This window comes from Oryx dammah, unplaced genomic scaffold (genome assembly GCF_014754425.2).
Source record: "Oryx dammah isolate SB20612 unplaced genomic scaffold, SCBI_Odam_1.1 HiC_scaffold_18, whole genome shotgun sequence".
Classification (NCBI taxonomy): domain Eukaryota; kingdom Metazoa; phylum Chordata; class Mammalia; order Artiodactyla; family Bovidae; genus Oryx; species Oryx dammah.
Window position 1 is genome coordinate 114245430 of NW_024070202.1, and position 17642 is coordinate 114263071.

A 17642-nucleotide genomic window follows, 5' to 3' on the forward strand; every position below is an offset into this window, starting at 1 on the left:
CGGGTTCTGGGTTTTGCCCTCCACCTCTCCGGAGCGTGCTCCACACACGTGTTCCCATTTGAGACCAGCCTCACTTATCACCATGAACAGGATATGGCCTGGGCACTAGACAGTGTCGTTTTCTTTCCTCTCTCTTTTAAAGTAGATGCTCTGATATAAGTGTAATAGCCATACATTCATATAACAGTTTGCACTGGTACGAGCTTTGCCATGATTTATTTTTCTATCAACAGACTTGAAAGGGGGACAAAGCAGAGTTATTATCTGTTTGACAAACAGGAGAAGCTGAGTGGTTAAATGGCTCAGTCAAGTGAAACTACCAGAGGGAGGCTTGGCTACTGGTGTCTAACTTTTCATTTACAAATATAGCTCAAAATAGCTCACATTAGGAATGTAAACAGGACTATCTCATTTTCAAATAGGATGTTTATTTATTCAAAGGCATGCTTATTCCCGCAAGCTTGGGTCACCACCCTGGTGGTCACACTGCAAGCTCAGGCCCAGTCACCTGCTCCCTGAGCTCTCCCTTGCCAGGGAGGGCTGGCCACCTGTCCCACCTTGGGGCTGCTCCCTGAAGTACCCATCAGATGTCTGGGGCTGCCCCAGTACCTGACCTTCCTGGCCAGTGTTTGCACAGAGAACTGGGAAGGAAGCGCAGTCAATAAACATCGGAGTGAAGTCTAAGAGAGTTCACAGCAGAAAATGCTTGGCCAGCCAGCCGCCCCCCCACCCCAACCCCCGGCTGCCGGCTGTCAGGAAGGATTAGCTTCCAGGAGGTGTCTGTAACAAGGTGAGGTCAGAGGCAGCTCTGGGCGGGTGGGACCACCGGCATCTGTGCCCAAGACTGGTCACCCATCATCAAAATTACATTCTCCACGGAGCTCTCTTGCGTGTGTTTGGACACACGTGTACTCGGTTAGTGAAGGCTTGGGGGTGTGACCCAGCTGGGGGCTTCCTTCGGGTGCAAGTAAGGGCTGTAGGGCTCAGCATCAGACCAACCCCCCCCTCCAGCCACCCACAGAGTGGCTAAGAAAGGCTTCAGGGGGCCACGGGCAGACAAACTGCAGGGTGGACGCACGACCCCTGCCCTCCACGCCCTCCAGCTGGACAAAGTCAAGCTGCAGACCGATCGATGTCGCCAAAGTCCGGCCCAGCGGCCGGCGTGGCCAGGGCTGAAGTTCGCAAGGGCCCTGCACGCCTTAGGGGGTCCGGAGCCCTCAAATGCCTTAAACGTGCTTCCAGGGTCAGGCTCAGGGGCCGGCTGCAGAGGAGCCTCCCGCCCCGGACCCAGAGACACCCGAGGAAAGCTGAGGAGTGGGGTGCTGGGGAGCGGGGGGGGTCCGTTTGAGGGCGCAGCTACACACAGCTGCCGCCCCCATCCCCCGCTGTCCCCACCCACCCCCCCTCCCGTCCGTCCCCAGCCGCGGCGCGCGGCTCCACCTCCCCGGAGCCCAGTCCACACGGTCCTCCTTCAACAAAAACAAGCCTACGCACCGCCCCCCGCACCCGCACCAGGCGGGATCCCGGGCTACGCCCAGCCCGCCCCGCCGCAGACGGTGGGTAGCCGGGCCCCGGCGGCACGCGTGGGGGAGGCGGGAGACACTGCCCGGGTCGGGCGGCGCAGCTCGGCCCAGGGCCCCAGCAGTCCCCGGAGCGGCAGGAGGGGCGCGCACGGCGGCGGGCGGCCCGCGTTAACCGCTTCCGCGCCGGCTCGGAGCGCCGCGGAGGGCGGCGAGCTGGAGGCCCCGCGGGGCCGGACTCACCGGAATGTGCACCCGCAGCGAACGCCGCTTCTGGCTGCTGTTTTTCTTGCCGCCGCTCCCACTGGGGCTGCAAACATCTTTCTTCTTCTTGGTGTCCATGGCTGCGCTTCCCATAACTTTAAGCCGAAGTTAATTCCGGGTGACCCGTTCCTGGAATTCGGTCCTCTGCTTCCCCGTGCCCGGCCCCTGCCGTCGGCCGCGGGCGCTGTTTACTGTCCCCTCCCGCCTGAAGACACCGCGTGGGGACTTCCGCGGGAGGGAGGTGGGGCAGGGACCTCGGGCCTGCCGGGGGTGGCGGTCGGCGGGAGCGCCGGGTTCACGTGTCCGCTTCCTCCTACGGGATCGTCCGAGGCAGAACCAAAGCCCGAGGCCGTCCTGGTTCGGGGCTACGCGTGGCAGCGGGCTCCCTCCAGGTGACAAAGTTTTCTTCCTTTGGCAAGGCGAGGCAACATTTCCCACCCTTCTGGCTCCCCGCCACTCCCCGATTCCCAGAGGTAATCGGACAGGCAGGTGCAGTTAAACACTTTGAGAAGCAGCCCTCCTATTGCCTGCGTCTGAGCGGAAGATCTGGCGAGAACGAGACGCTGTGTGTATTAACGTGAGCCTCGGCCGCAGAATAAACCAGCCCGCAGCCTGGAGCGAGGTCCGTCCTCCTTTCTGGGCGAGGGGGGGAGGAGGAGGAGGGGAAGAGGAGGTGCAAACGCGGAGACTCTGCGCAATTGGACCGAGGCGCGGCGGCGAGCGCGGCTGCTGGCGGCGGGTCGAAGAGCGCGCGGGATCCTCGCGGAGAGCGGAGGCCCCGGCGCCCGCTCCGTGCCCCCGCCGCCGCTCCAGGGCGCCGGGACCCGGGGCTAAGCGACGGGCCAGGCGTGGCCCGGACGCTGGCGGGCGACGCGGGGAGGTGGACGGCGGCGCGCCTCGAACAGGAAGTGCACGGCGTGCCGCGCGCTCCCCTCGCCGCCGCGCGCTGTCGCCCGGGGGGCTGCGGTCCCCTAAGGCCGCGGCGGCGCGGGACCAGCTCCAAGACAGGTGTCAGACCCCAGGAGACCCTCCCCCCAATGTCGGTCATAAATGTCTGACCCCCTCGCCACACACACCCTGAAACACGCACACGCGCCCCGTGCCCCGCAGACCCGGCGGCGGCGGAAGAGCGGGAATTTTGATGGGATGCGCGTTGACCCGCAGGTGCATCTGGAAAACCGCGGCCCCCGGGCCCTGCCCGCCGGCGTGCGCGCTGAGATCGCACCCAGCAGGTGCGACCCGGGGTCGCGGGCGGAGTGCGGGTTTTCACCGCCACCACCCCCGCCCCGTACCCCACCCCACCCCACCCGGCTGTTTTCAGGTTCACCAAGGGACCCGCGGTAACGGTAGGAGGCGGAGTGCGCAGGCCGGCGCCGCGAGGCACGCGGGGTTGCTAAGACCGAGGAGGAAATGGTGGGGGCCGAGGGCTGCAAACCCAGGGCGAGGCCCCCACGTGCTGCCGCAGTCTCAGCTCCGCGCGTAGCCCCGCGCCGGCCGGGCGTTCTCCGGGGGTGGCGGGGTGGCGGGGTGACCCCTCCCAACCCCAGCCAAGGTGCAACCCAGACCCTTCCCCCACCCCGGCCGGAAGTGGGGCGAGTCCTCGGTCGAGAGTCGCCTGCCCTGCTGCTCGCAGCTCTGAGAATAGGGTGGCCCCCCAAAGTCACTCGAGCGCCTTGAACGCTGACGTCAGCTCTCCTGCTCCCCGGCCATCAGTGATGTGAGGACGCAGGTCGCTTTGGGGACGCCCTGGGGGCTGTGAGGAGATGGCCTTCCCTCCTGTCTAGGTGCGGAGGGTCGCAGAGGTCTCTCCTGGGGAGGAAGGTGAGCCCGCTTCAGGGACGTCCCCCAGGCGGTGCCGCCCACCCAGCCGCAAGACACCCTTGTCCAGCCTATCTTCCCTGCTTCCCTCTCCAGTCCGAGTTCCTCCGCGTGTGTGAAATCCCCCACAGTCCGGGTGGTGCCTGGTTCAGACGTTCTGGAGGGTTCCTTCCCCTCCCGGCTCTCCAGTCGAGAGTGGACCGAGGGCGCTGAAGACCCTGCCGTCCCAGAGCCGTGCTTTCTGGACTGCTGCCGCTGCTAAGTGGTTTCAGTCGTGTCGAACTCCTTGTGACCTCATGGACTGTAGCCGCCCAGGCTCCTCTGTCCATAGGACACTCCAATCAAGAATACAGGAGCGGGTTACCTTTCCCTTCTCCAGGGGATCTTCCCCACCCAGGGATCGAACTCGCGTCTTTAGTATCTCCGGTACTGGGAAGCGGGTTCTTTACTACTAGCGTCACCTGGGGAACTTTCTGGACAGAAGGTTGCAAGGCGGAGCGAGCCGCACCTGGGTTCAAAAGCCACTTGGCCATCAGGTGTGGAGTTTCTCGCTTTGACCTTGTTCTGACTGACTGGCTGGCTGGGAGGAGGGGGAGGATTTCCGGAGACTCAGGGAGATGACTGCCTTATTCCACTGAACGCTGGAAACACTGATTAGAAAGAGACAGGGGTGGGCCTTCAGCCTACCTGATGTGGTATAAAGCCCACCTGGACCCACGCAGAGTGACTCTCCAGTTGTCATTTAAATTCCATCTCTTCAGTTTAATATTTTAATCCCTGTCACAATAATAATTGGCCAAGGCAAGCAAATGGCTCCATTTGCTGAGAACTGGTTTTGGAGGGAGAGAAGGAGGGACAGGAGGGAAGTCAGGGAACCTTGGGGAGGGCCCTCCAGGGATCCATTCAGAATGAAGACTCTGCCTGTTATTTCTCACCCTGAGCATTTTGCCTGAGGCCTGTCATGGTTAATGGGCTGTGCCTGGATTGTTAGAACAGGTACTTTTGTCTGTTGATTTGAGTAAATATGCCCTAGCCTTTCCGGGCTTACCCAGAGGATCAGTGGTAAAAACACCCACCTGCAATGCAGAAGCTGCAGGTTCAATCCTTGGGTCAGGAAGACCCCTGGAGAAGGGCATGGCAACCCACTCCAGGGTCCTTGCCTGAAGAATCCCATGGACAGAGGAGCCTGGTGGGCTAGTCTGTGGACTCGCCCCATCACTCATTAATAAAATTCATGTGCTCTCTGAGTTTGGTTCCAGTGTAGACTTTTCTGCCTGGGAATCTTAAAACATTTTACTGTATTGCCTACATTTGAAGAGTCCCCCCACCTTTTTTGTTGTTGTTCCACATGTTAATTTTTTTTTCAATCTGAGGGTTTTTTTTTTATTTTTTATTTGCTTTATTTTTGGCTGCACTGGGTCTTGGTTGCTTTGCCTGGGCTTTCTGTTCAGTTCAGTTGGTCAGTCATGTCTGACTCTTTGCGACCCCGTGGACTGCAGCATGCCAGGCTTCCCTGTCCACCATCAACTCCCGGAGCTTACTCAAACTCATGTCCATTAAGTCGGGGATGCCATCCAACCATCTCATCCTCTGTTGTCCCCTTCTCTTCCTGCCTTCAGTCTTTCCCAGCATCAGGGTCTTTTCCAGTGAGTCAGTTTTTCATATCAGGTGGCCAGAGTATTGGAGCTTCAGCTTCAGCATCAGTCCTTCCAATGAACACCCAGGACTGATCTCCTTTAGGATGGACTGGTTGGATCTCCTCACAGTCCAAGGGACTCTCAAGAGTCTTCTCCAACACCACAGTTCAAGAGCATCAATTCTTCAGCGCTCTGTTTTCTTTATGGTCCAACTCTCATTTCGGTGGTTCCGGCAGGTGAGGGTGGGGGCTACTCTTTGTTGTGGTGTGAGGGGCTTCTCACTCTGCCGGCTTCTCTTGCCGCAGAGCATCCTGTGTGCGTGTGGGCTCAGTAGTTGTGGCTCCCGCTTAGCTGCTTCAGGGCGTGTGCCATCTCCCCGACCAGGGATGGAACCTGTGTCCCCTGCATTAGCAGGTGGGTTCTTATCTACTCTGCCACCAGGAATGTCCCTGGGTGTTTCTTATAGATGGTGTCAGAGAAGCTCACCAGTCATTTTTAAAACTCGTGATCATTTATTTGAGGCTATACAGGTCTAAGTTTCGGCAGGCAGGGTCTTTTATCGTTGCGGCCTGCGGGCTTCTCCGCTTGAGGCGCACGGCCTCAGTAGTTGCCACACAGCATGTTGGATCTTAGTTCCCCAACCAGGGATCAAACCTGAGTACCCTGCATTGCAACATGGAGTCTTAACCACTGCATGACCCGGAAAGTCCCTTACCTGTTGTTTTTTTTTTTTTCCTTCTGAAAAGAAATTAATAAATTGATCATATATCTTCCAATCGGTGAAAATGTATAATCAATCATAAATTCTATCAATCATACACAGAATGGAGAGAGCACAGTGGCTGCTTTGTGTTGGGGTGCCTCCTGGAGCCCCTTCTCTCCTTCGCCTGGCTGCACAGTTGTTTTAGCCAGTAGCTGAATGTGGCATGCCCAAACCACAGCCTCTCTGTAATGACCCTGACATCAGCTGTTTCTGAACACCCTGACCTATGACTCCCTTTGCAGAATTAATGCAGTCAAATGTATACTGAACCAAAGAGAAACATTTTATATCAAGGCAGCATTACTGATTTTATCTTTTGCCATAGGTCCAGTATTGCTCAGCTGAGCACTGTTTACGATCCTGTCTTTATATAAAATTCTGACTTGGGGGGAGGTATAACATGAAGTTCATAGATATAATTTTCCCCCAAATCAAGGATAGACTCTTCGTGGTCACCAAATATCTATGATTATCTACATAATAGATGTGATTATCTACATTTTCTAATGCACTAGCAGTTAGGGTAGGAGTATGTAATTCTGGCCAAAGAAATATAAGTGGAGTTAGTAGTGTTACTACTGGGTCAAGCAGTGAACAGTTAGTATGTCTCCCCCACTTCCCTTTTCCCTCCTGCCATGATCTTGGAGGCCACGTGTTCTGTGTAAGATAGAGGAGGGCAACCCAACTTACACTGGACTTGAGTCAATTGGATTAAACCACTGAGATGTTGTAGGCTTTCCTGGTGGTTCACACAGTAAAGAATCTGCCTTTAATGCAGGAGACCCAGGTTCGACCCCTGGGTTGCGAAGATCCCCTAGAGAAGGGAAAGGCGATCCACTCCAGTATTCTTGCCTGGAGAATTCCATGGACAGAAGAGGCCTTGTGGGCTACAGTTCATAGGGTCACTGAGATTTTGGTAATTATTGGTTATCACAGCATAGCCTTGCCTATTAAAAAAATTACTACATTGAAATATTATTTATCTTCATGACTGATTTGGGGGCACCTTTTTAAATTTCACACCCAGGGCCAGAGCCTCATTTGCCTCATCTTCGTGTGGTCCTATCCTTTTGACTGATGCAAGGGTCAGAAGCAGAGGTTAGCCAGGGCCATGGGCTGTCAGGGGACCAGCTTCCACGACCCAGGAGAAAGAGTCCTCCCTGACCCTGCCACTAGGAGTGGTGTGGCTGTGAGCAGGGCACTTTGTTTCTTCTGTAAGGAGTGGGATTGCCCATGGAAGATTACTAAGGCCTCTTTAATGGGGGCGTGTATTTTGTCCCAATTGTATTGTATATGTCTTGGTTAATTTTATTGCTCTAGGAATCCCTTCTTTAAATATATTTTTTCATTGGAGAATAATTGCTTTATAATATTGTGTTGGTTTCTGCCATACATCAACATGAGTCAGCCACAGGTACACATATGTGCCCACCCTCCTGAGCCTCCCTCCCCCCTCCCACCCCATCCCCCGCCTCTAGGTTGTCACAGAGCCCCAGGTTTGAGCTCCCTGCCTCCTACAGTAAATTCCCGCGGCCGTCTATTTCACGGACAGTAATGCACGTCTCAGTGCTACTCTTGCGATCCATTCCTCCCTCTCCTCCTGCTGTGCCCACGAGTTCTGTTCTCTCAGTCTGCAGAAGTCCCTTTTTTAACTGAACTTTTTAGAAGAATTGCATGATGAATTGAAAATTTAAAACAGACAAGCAAACAGGAGACCGCCGGTCCTTCCCCACAGATGGTTTAAGAGCTTCTCAGGGGAAGCTGATGTTTTGAACGTGTGTCCATCGGGGGCATCAGTTGTCTGGGCTGCTCACAGTCAGAGTTTCAGATACATGGCGCCTGTTAATACTGGCGTGGCTCAGACAGTAAGGCGTTTGCCTGCAATGCGGGAGACCTGGGTTCGATCCCTGGGTCGGGAAGATCCCCTGGAGAAGGAAATGGCAACCCACTCCAGTACTCTTGCCTGGAAAATTCCATGGATGGAGGAGCCTGACCGGCTACAGTCCATGGGGTCGCAAAGAGTTGGACACAACTGAGCAGCTTCACTGGGTTCTCTGGTTAGTATTAGGTGCCATTACTAAGGTGTTTTGTGTATGGGAGAGGATGTTATTAACGCTATCTTAATACACGTGTTGGTATAATTGCTGCACCACCACTGACTCCCCAGACTAACATCCCCTGCACATTTGATGTACCCCCAGGGCTCGAGGTCATCACACTGGGTACCGTGATGGTGCCACCTCTTCCCCAGCCAGGGCAGCATTTCATTCAGAGATCACGTAAATGCTGCCCCGAGGACACTGCCGATCTAGTTGAGAAATGAAATATGCAGAGTACAAGTCAGCACAAAACACGCTGGATAAAGAGTTTACGGGATGTTCAATTTCACTTAGCCTAGTTTTCTAGATTAACTATTCCCTACCCACCCTCTCACCCCCTGCTTTTTTTTTCCATGTGGTCTATTAATATCCCATGTAAATGAAAATGACTCTGGAAACGATGAGTCATCTTGGTAAAGCATTGACAGCTTAGAAAGTCTTAGCATCAGTGGTGTACTCATGGATTTCAAGTTTGCCCTGTAGGGACTTCCCTGGGGGTTCAGTGGCTAAGACTCCATGTTCCCAGTGTTGGGGGTGGGGGGCCCTGGCTTCAATCCCTGATCAGGGAACTAGATCCCACATGCCCCAGCGAAGAGTTCGCATGCTGCAACCAAGACCCAAATACACCAAATATTTACGTATTTGGTGCAGTCAAATACATAAATTTAAAAAAAAAAAAGAAAAAGACTGCCCTGTAGACTTGGAATGTAATAGTGAAGGGGATATTGGTGATCAAGGGTGTGTAGGCGGATGGACTTCTGTGTTTGATGGATTTCTGTACTCAGTGGTGTTACATTCCACTGTCAGGAGGAAGAAAGGAGTGGACTTTCTGATTACCTGTTACATAGCAGACATTGTATTAGGTAGTTCATATTAATTATCTTACCTGATTTCTGTTAAAATCCCCCAAGAAAACTCTTCTCAGAATGTTACAGCTGAGGGAAACTGAGACTAGCTGTCAGCTTAGCTTAGCTGTCCATTTAACTTCTGTCCATTGGTCTGAATTTGCTGTGTCCTCTGAAAAGATATTTTAAAATGTGGCCCCTCCTTTTTAAAAGCTTTGCACAAGGCTGAGTACTACTGAGGAACCTCCTTCAGGGTGATCTTGGACAAGTGATTGAGCATCTTAACTAGACATCAGGCATCAGCTGCTATTCCTGTGACATAGAGCTGTGGGGAGTGGGGAAAATGGTGGTCTATGTAGCCCAGGACACCAGTGTCTCAATTCTGGGCAAAAGCAACTCTAGGGAAAGTTGAAACCCTAAGGTTTGGAATCAGGACTGTGTAAATGCTCTGATCACTGATGGGATTCCAAGAAGGGGGCGGGTGTTATCTAATCATGAAAACCAGACTTGAGAGTCACATGCCACTTTTAATTTCCCTTTTAAACCTGGCCACTGATTGGATGACCTCGTGACAGATTGCACCCCCTGGTGCACATGGACCCGTGACTCTCCTTCGGGGAGAAGAGGACCTCAGGACCCGAGGACGGGGCAGTCTTGGGACAGCACCTCTCCTGACAGCCCTTTCCCAGGTCCCTTTTGATTTTCCATGGCCGGGGTGGGGGGACCCAGGCAAGCCACTCCGTTATCTGTGCTCCAGATTGCTCTTCACCCATAATGCAATATTGTAAAGCAATGTTCTGACCATCAGGCTGTGCCGATCCTGGAATCCAAGAAGTACGGTGGATTAGGGTGAAGCTAGACCGTGTGGCAACGTTCTCCCAAGGGCAGACTTGCTGTTCCTGTCTTTTTTTTGGAGAGTTGCCTGCTGTCTTGACCAGCTCTGTGCCTGCGCACAGGCAGATAAACAAGCAGGGTCTGTGTGCCCATGCACTGCTGTGCAAGGGGAAGGGTTTGTTTGCTTAATAAACGGATAGGTAACCCCAGCGATTATGCTCCCTACCTTGACTGTAGGTAATCGACATGTAAACAGCGTGCATTGGGAATGAGATCTTGGGTCCTGCCAATGCTGCTTTACAGCTTCCTGTGTGACTTTTGTCCCAGTGATCTGGCATTACTTCCCATCAGCATAGTGGGTTTGGGTTCCCTGGGCCAAAGAAGTTGACTAAAGATCTGTGTGCGTTGGTTCTCAACTTAGTACTGAGCTTTGAACATGCCGTATGCATACAGACTAATCCTGAGAAATGTTTGTCGTGGTCGTTCAGTCGCTAAGTCCTCTTTACGATCCCATGGACTCCAGCACACCAGGCTCCCCATCCTTCACTGTCTCCCAGAATTTGCTTAGGTTCGTGTCCATTGAGTCGGTGATGCTGTCTAACCATCTCATCCTCTGTTGCCCCCTTTTTCTCTTGCCCTCAATCTTTCCCAACATCAGGATATTTTCTGATGAGTTGACTCTTCACATCAGGTGGCCAAAGTATTGGAGCTTCATCTTCAGCATCAGTCCTTCCAATGAATATTCAGGATTGATTTCCTTTAGGATGGACTGGTTGGATCTGCTTGCTGTCCAAGGGACTCTCTAGAGGCTTCTCCTCCAGCACCACAGGTCAAAAGCATCAGTTTACCACTAATATCTGACTGCGGCTCACGACTGACCTCCTGACCTCTAACTCACCCATCTATTTCGGACATGATTAAATAATGCAAATCAATTGTAATAATTTCTCAAGCAGATGAAATTACTTGAGGAATTAGACTGGCTCCAAAGCTCATATACTGCAGGTTCAAATCTGAATGTGAACTTGTACAGGGGGACGCCTCCCAGCACCACTGGTACCATCGCTTCATGTGACTTGCAGCTGGTACCCAGACCTGGCCTCTAGAATGCCAGTTACAGGGACTTCCCTTGTGGTCCTGTGGTTAAGAATCCAAGCTCCCACTGCCGGGGGCACAGGTTCGATCCCTGAATGGCGAACTAAGATCCTGCATGCCGCATGGCACGGCCAAAGAAAAGATGCTGGAAGGTACACTTAAAAAAAGAAAGACAGTGCCAGTTACAGCTTTTCAACAAGATTCTAGAACAAGTGTATTTGCAGTTTTTTAGGCTTGGTCACATTTGGGGAACAGAGCACCAGATTGGTGTGTTCAGACCTGCTGACCTCTGAACCCCACTGCAGATCCACGGTTATCATCCAGTTCTTAGACGTTTTCCTCCTATGAGGGCCCAGCCACACCCAGAGGCAAACCCATGTTCCACCTTGCCAGCCTCTACCCCTGTCCCTGTCCCTTAGCACTTTATTCCATAATCAATAAGTGCCCCTTTGGTGTCCAGACAGAGCCCCACAGGAGGCTTGGTCCAAGGGCTCTGGATGGACCGAGAGGGAGACTCCCAAGGACACAGGGGTTTTCACAGCCCTCCTTGTGCCTGTGGGTCAGAGCAGCATTTTGTAAGAATGTTCCTAAATATAACTCCCAAGAGTTGCATGAGGTCTTGGGAGAGGATGAGAGAGAGCGATTTTCCGAGTAAAACTCCATGCCTAGTGAGGGCTTGCGTCAGCTCCTGTTAGATCATTGCAACACACACTCCCAGCAGCATCTTGGTGCCAAAGGACTGGCTTGTTTTTCCTCTCCCCACTCACTATGGCCCTTTACCCTCTAGGTCAAAAAATAAAGCATAATTATAGTGCTCATTGTTCTTTGACCAGCCTGAGAGAACATTTTTCCTGCGGTTGTAGCTCATTCACCCATGGCCCAGGGCTTCCCAGCGTCGGATGGAGGTGGGTGCACCAGCTTCTCTGGGCACCCAGGGTCCTGGCACATGGTGCAGGGTTGGGGGCGGGTGGGGCTCACTGCCAAGGCGCTGGGGCTTGTACCCTGAGGCCAACACATTGTCCGTGACCCTTGTGGTTGGAGGCCGATAAGAGGAGCTCTTTCCAGCCGAACTTCAAGGCGTGCCTACGTCTCCATAGCACAGAACCGAGGTTCTGAAATCTCTGGTTTATCTTTCCAAGTTTAAGATCCGATGCATCTAGAGCGCTGTATCTTTTAACCGCTCCTTCATTCTGATGCTGCAGCCTGCCTGGAGACTTGCTCTTTTCCAGGGGGTGTGTTTGTGGGGGGAGTGTGTCACTGCCTCTGCTTTTAGAGGTTCCCTCTCCGGCCTCTGTGTTTCCAGGAAGGGCACGCCCTGGATCTTCGGCCAACCAGTGTCTGACCAGACTTGGCCAGTAGGAGGCAGTGGAGGAGTCTGGAGGGTAGAAGGAGGGACCCCATTGATTTCGTCTTCCCCCCTGTTTTGCCTTGGGTGGCGTCTTGCATAGTGTGTCTCTCCTCCGTGGTTCCCACTCCACCAGGTCCAGCTGCCACCGGGCAGCCCCAACTACAGCTCTGATCTTGAACCTCTGAGCAGAAATCTGGTAGCCGTGGGGGTGAATGAAGTGGGCAGTTGGTGTGGAAGAAGCTAGGAGGGCTCCGGAGGGCAGTGGGGCCAGCGTGGGAAAGAGGACAGGCGGGCTGGTGCTCGGAGACTTGTATCCGAGACGAGACGATGCCAACTAGAAGGACCAGACTGAGCCTGAGTTTTGATGGACCGGCCCGGCCGTCACTTGAACATGTTGTACCAAGCGGCGGAAGGGACCTGGGTGGCACAGTGAGGAACTGTCACTGACCTTCAGACCAGAGGTATTCATGGCTCAGGCCAGGATGGGAGCGGCAGGGTGGTGAGTTGTCGCTTCCAAATAGATTTTTGCAGGCAGAATCCCCAGGATTTGCAGACAGGTTGGATGTGAGGTCTAGCAGAGAAAGCTTGCCCTGTGGCTCTGAAGTTTTTGACCTGAGCGAGTGGAACGATCCCATCTCCCAGGAGGAGGGGCTGGGAAGTGGAGAGTCTGCTTTTAGCTGCAGTGTATCTGAGATGCCTATAGGAAACCCAGGGAAAAAACAGAGGGAAAACACCAGGGCAACATCTGGCTGGAGACGCACGTTGAAAAGTCATCGACCAAAGGCTGGCAATTCAAGCCATGAAGCAGAAAGACACTTAGGCAAAAGTGTAGACAGCAGAGAGAAGTGGTGAGGATTTCATGGGTGGCCCTCCCCGGGGAGAGGTTTGGGGAGATACGGAGGAACCAGCAAAGGGCCCACGAGGGAGCAGTCAAGAATTAGGAAGACGACCAGGAGAGGTGGATCCAGAGACCACCAGACAGAGCGTCTGGGGAGGGGAGGAGCGGTCAGTGCTCGGTGAGCGACAAGGGGATGCAAGATGACCGTGGGTACACATCGCTGTGCATAAAATAGGTCCCCAACAAGGGCCTCCTGTGTAGCTCAGGGAACTCTGCTCAACATTCTGTAACAACCTAATGGGAAAAGAATCTGAAAAGGAACAGATGCATGTCTGTGTGTGTGCTAAGTCACTTCAGGGGTGTCTGACTCTTTGCAACCCTGTGGACTGTACCCTAACAGGCTCCTCTGTCTGTGGAACTTTCCAGGCAAGAATCTTGGAGAGGGTTGACATTACCTCCTCCAGGGGAATCTTCCTGACTCAGGGATCAAACCAGCATCTCTTAACGTCTCCTGCAGTGACAGGCAGGATCTTTACCACTCGCTCCACGGGGGAACCCAGATACATCTCTCTGTATCACCGAATCACTTTCTGTACCCCTGGAACTAACAACATTGTAAGTCAACCATACTTAAATTTTTTTTTTAAGTTAAGGGAAAAAAAAGATGACCGTAGCGTTTGGTGACACAGAGGCCACTGGCAGCCTGGACAAGAGCTCAGGCTGGCCAGGGCCGCAGCCCTGTGGAGTGGGTTCGAGAGGGACCGGTTAGTTGACACAGCACAGAGTGGAAGGCTGTTCCTGGAGCTTCCCTCCCCGGGGAGCAGAGAGACGGGCAGTGGGAAGAGAGGAATGGGGTCAGGAGAGGGCCTGTCTTGTCTTGGGGAGGGCATGTCACAGCGTGCGCGTCTGCCAGCGTTAAGGGCTGTCACTGTCGGGAGTGGGGAGGGGCGGGAATCGAGGATGCAGAAAAGAGGAGGAGAAACGTGGGGAGTGAAAGGCTGGGGCAGGCAGGAGGGGTGCTGAGTGCTGACAAGAAGACAGCCCACCGTGAGACCGGAGGGCGGGGGGAGGTCTTCCTGAGCGCCTCTAGTTTCCTCGGGACTAGGAAGCGATGCCACTGCTGGACAGAGGGAGAGCTGGGGTGGGGGTGGCGTGGGGGATGTCGAGAGAGGAAAGGTGGGGAGTGGCAGGGCGGCTCTTGCAGACGGTCCCCCCACGAATGGGAGGGAGAGATCTGTGCTGCTTTTAACTCAGGAAAACGTCCCTTACAGAGCCCTGCGCCATCCTTGGGAACGGCCGCATGGCATCAGTACAAAACGTATTTGTCATGATTATGGTTTATCACGGTATGTGCATTTAAACCATCCCCTCCTGATGAAAATGTAGGCTGCTTCTGGGGCTGGAATGCTCGCACACCCATCTTTTTGCACGTTTGGCAGTTGGTGTGAGGTCTCGTGCTCAGATGGGGGTTGCTGGGGCCGAGCGTGCGTGCGCACCTGGTTCATTTCCACAGATAGGAAATTGGTCCTTCTCAGAGGCCCACCGCTCTTCACTTCCACCCGCAGCACGCACACGGCCCGTCTCCCGACGCCCTCTCCAATACAGTGTAGTTTCTCGCTCTGATATTTCCCAATCTGTTAGGGACCAGTAGTGTCTATTTTTTTCTGTGTCTTTCTTGTTATGAATGAGGATGAACACTTTTTTGTGCAGTTGTATTTCCTTTACGGTTCCCTTTCTGTGATTATCTGTCTCTACTCTTTGCCCCTTCGCCTGTCTTATCTATTTATAGGAGCTTTTTATATATATGGGAAAAATTAGCCCCTTGTCAGTACTATGGGTTGCAAACATTTCTTCCCAGTCTGTTTGTGTTTCGGCTTTGTTTATCTTGCCCTTTTTTCATTCAGGATTGTGCCCTTTTTGTGTAGTTTGTTCTATTGATTAGTTCTGTATGGCTCCTGGCGTTTTCAATCCTGTTTACAGAAGGGCGATGAGAGAAGTCAGACCTGTGTCTACCACTCCCTGGCGGAGTGCGTGCTCAGATGCTCAGCTGTGTCCAACTCTTTGCGACCCTGTGGACTGTAACCTGCCAGGCTCCTCTATCCATGGGAATACTAGAGTGGGGTGCTATTTCCTCCTCCGGGGGTCTTCCCAGTCCAGGGACTGAACTGTGTCTCTTACATCCTCTGCACTGGCAGGTGGCTTCTTTACCACTAGCACCACCTGGGAAGTACCCACCACCACCCCACCACCGAGGAATGCCTTCGGTCAACTTTGTAACCATCTTGAAGTGCCTGGGAGAGTGTACTTGGCATGGAAGATGCAAGAAGGAAAGGGGAAAAAATCCTATTTCTTTTATGGTAGAGCAGATTGACCAGTTTAAAGCACATATTTGTATTTCATATTTTATATTTTTACTTCCTTATCATCAAAATGCTGTTCAATGTGCTTTTCATAGGTGAGAAAAAATGTTTTGCCTAAATTGACTCCACTGTTGAAAGAGTGATCCCTTAGATTGAACCATCATAGCCGCAGACTCAATCTTTTCCTAAATAAAAATGTAAAGCCTCAAAAAAAAACCAAAAAAACAAAGTTAGCTCCCTTCTTTTCCCCGAGTCAGTCCCCAAAGCAGGCGCGTGGCAGGGGCACCGTCAATGCTGTTTGTGTCCCTGAATTCCTCTGGAAAATGGCAAAAAGTTCATCATTTCCTGGGTACACGTCCTGTTGCCATCTGAGGTCTATCTGGCCCACACTCAGAGGTGATGTCCACCCTGGAGGAGAGCCCGTTTCCCAGAAGCACTGCTCCAGAGTTGCCATGGGTCCTGGGGCCTGACACCTTGGAGATGGAGCCACCTTCCTCTTTCTCACAGAACGGTCCTCCTGCACTTGCTTCAGAATGGCTCAGGAGTTTCCTGGTCTCCTTCCAGAGACAAAACGCCTCCGCATGTGGTCTTTCCTGCCAAGAGAAGGGCAGGTGCCATGCCTGCCTGTCACCAGAAGGTGTGTGGCTTTGGGGGATGTCCTTGGAGAATAGTCCCATCCCTCGGGATCACCAGGCAGGAGAGCACACTGTCTCCCAGGGAGCAGACTTCCTGGCTGTGTGGGTGGAAAGCCTGTAAGTCCATGCTCCCAGTGGGGGAGAAGGTGCGGTAGGGGATGCCCACTCGCATCCCCTTTGCATTTTACGTACAAAACGTCTGCAGCAAACACTGGCTGAAGAGAGGTTATGTCATAGGAGGTGCAAACGTGGGCTTAGCGTTACTGATTTTCCAAGTCTTTTTCTGGAGTGACTTTTAGATTGAATGACAGGGGAATGAGTTAGAGGCCTGGAAATGGGATACTGTCTAAGGACCAGGTGGAAAGCAGAATTTTTATTAAGGCGAAAAAGGGATCGCACTGGATTTTGGAAGGCGTTGTGGACTTTGGACTGGCAGCCTGGAAGAAGAGGGGGACAGAGAGTTATCTGGGGTTCAGGTTCCAAGAAGGAGGGTGGGGGAGCCTGAGAGAATAACTGTTTCTGCTCGGAACTGCTCCACCCAGAGCTGTGTCTGCAAGGACTCATATCTGTGAGGGCCAGGGGCTGCGTGTAGCTGGCCAACTTGGGGATCTGATCATTTGAATCATAAAAAACACCTCTGTTTAGACCCCCAGTATACACGTCCTGTTTGGTCTTAAAATTAGGAACAGTTGTCTTTCTCCTGAACCCTTGGTTTATTTGTTCCTTGTGGACATGGGGACTGACAGTCATCTTCACGGCTGGCCAGAGCACAGAGCGTGGAAACTGTAACCCACCTGCACACAAGGTGTCCATTAATTGCTTTATCCTCCTTTGGGGAGACTTGTCTCCCGCACTGGTAGAGGCTGCCCTTCTGACTCTGGGTTCTCGGCTCTGCCTACCAGCTCAGCCAATCATAAGCCCTTCTCTTGGGGGTGTGGTCCTGGGCAGCCAATCAGAGCCCTTCCCTGGGATTCTAACTGGGGCTGACCCCACTGAAGAGCAGTGGCCTGAGAGGTTGAACATAGCACTCTCTCATCCCCACAGGAGGGGGAGAACACTAATGCCTTGCTCCCCATAGTCCCCAAAACAAGCTCCTCCTCCCTCTCCCTGTGTCTTTTCTTAAGATGGACCTGGAGTTTTGTCTCTTGCAAGGTGAGAGTCCTCTCTAAGACACTTCTCACTTTTAGTTAATCCTGTATTTTTTACAAGACTATTATTTATATTTACAAGATTATTATTATTATTTACAATAATACCTAGATTATTCTTTTTAGAACAAGGCAAGGAGGGGGAAAATGCAGGCAGGAAGGGCGAAGAGAAGAAAAGGAAGGCTATATGAGCAGCGTTTATAACTCTTACCAGTACCCGTTATCTAACAGTTACAGCCTGACCTCTCTGCCCCTTGGCCACCCCTGCCATGGTCCTCTCCGTGGTCAGGGAGCCCTGGTGATCCTCATGACCGGGAATCTCCCAGGAGGGCCTGCAAGCCCCAGCATGTGTATCCCCAAGCCTGTTCTAAGTATCTGTGGGAGTGGAGTTCTCGGTGGCTGTAATGTCCCAACAGTGCCCAGGGGCTGCCAAGGGCC

General features: G+C 53.1%; 1 protein-coding gene across 2 annotated transcripts in view; it reads right to left on the reverse strand.

Moving 5' to 3' along the window:
* The window catches only part of PRKAG2 (protein kinase AMP-activated non-catalytic subunit gamma 2), a 305785-nt gene extending 303361 nt beyond the window's left edge, over positions 1-2424 (reverse strand). For both annotated transcript variants that reach the window (XM_040260434.1, XM_040260435.1), the window contains exon 1: positions 1764-2424. In XM_040260434.1, coding sequence (XP_040116368.1) covers positions 1764-1877 — 114 coding nt within the window. In that variant the 5' untranslated portion in view covers positions 1878-2424. The remainder of the gene's footprint in view (positions 1-1763) is intronic.
* Between the last annotated feature and the right edge of the window lie 15218 nt (positions 2425-17642).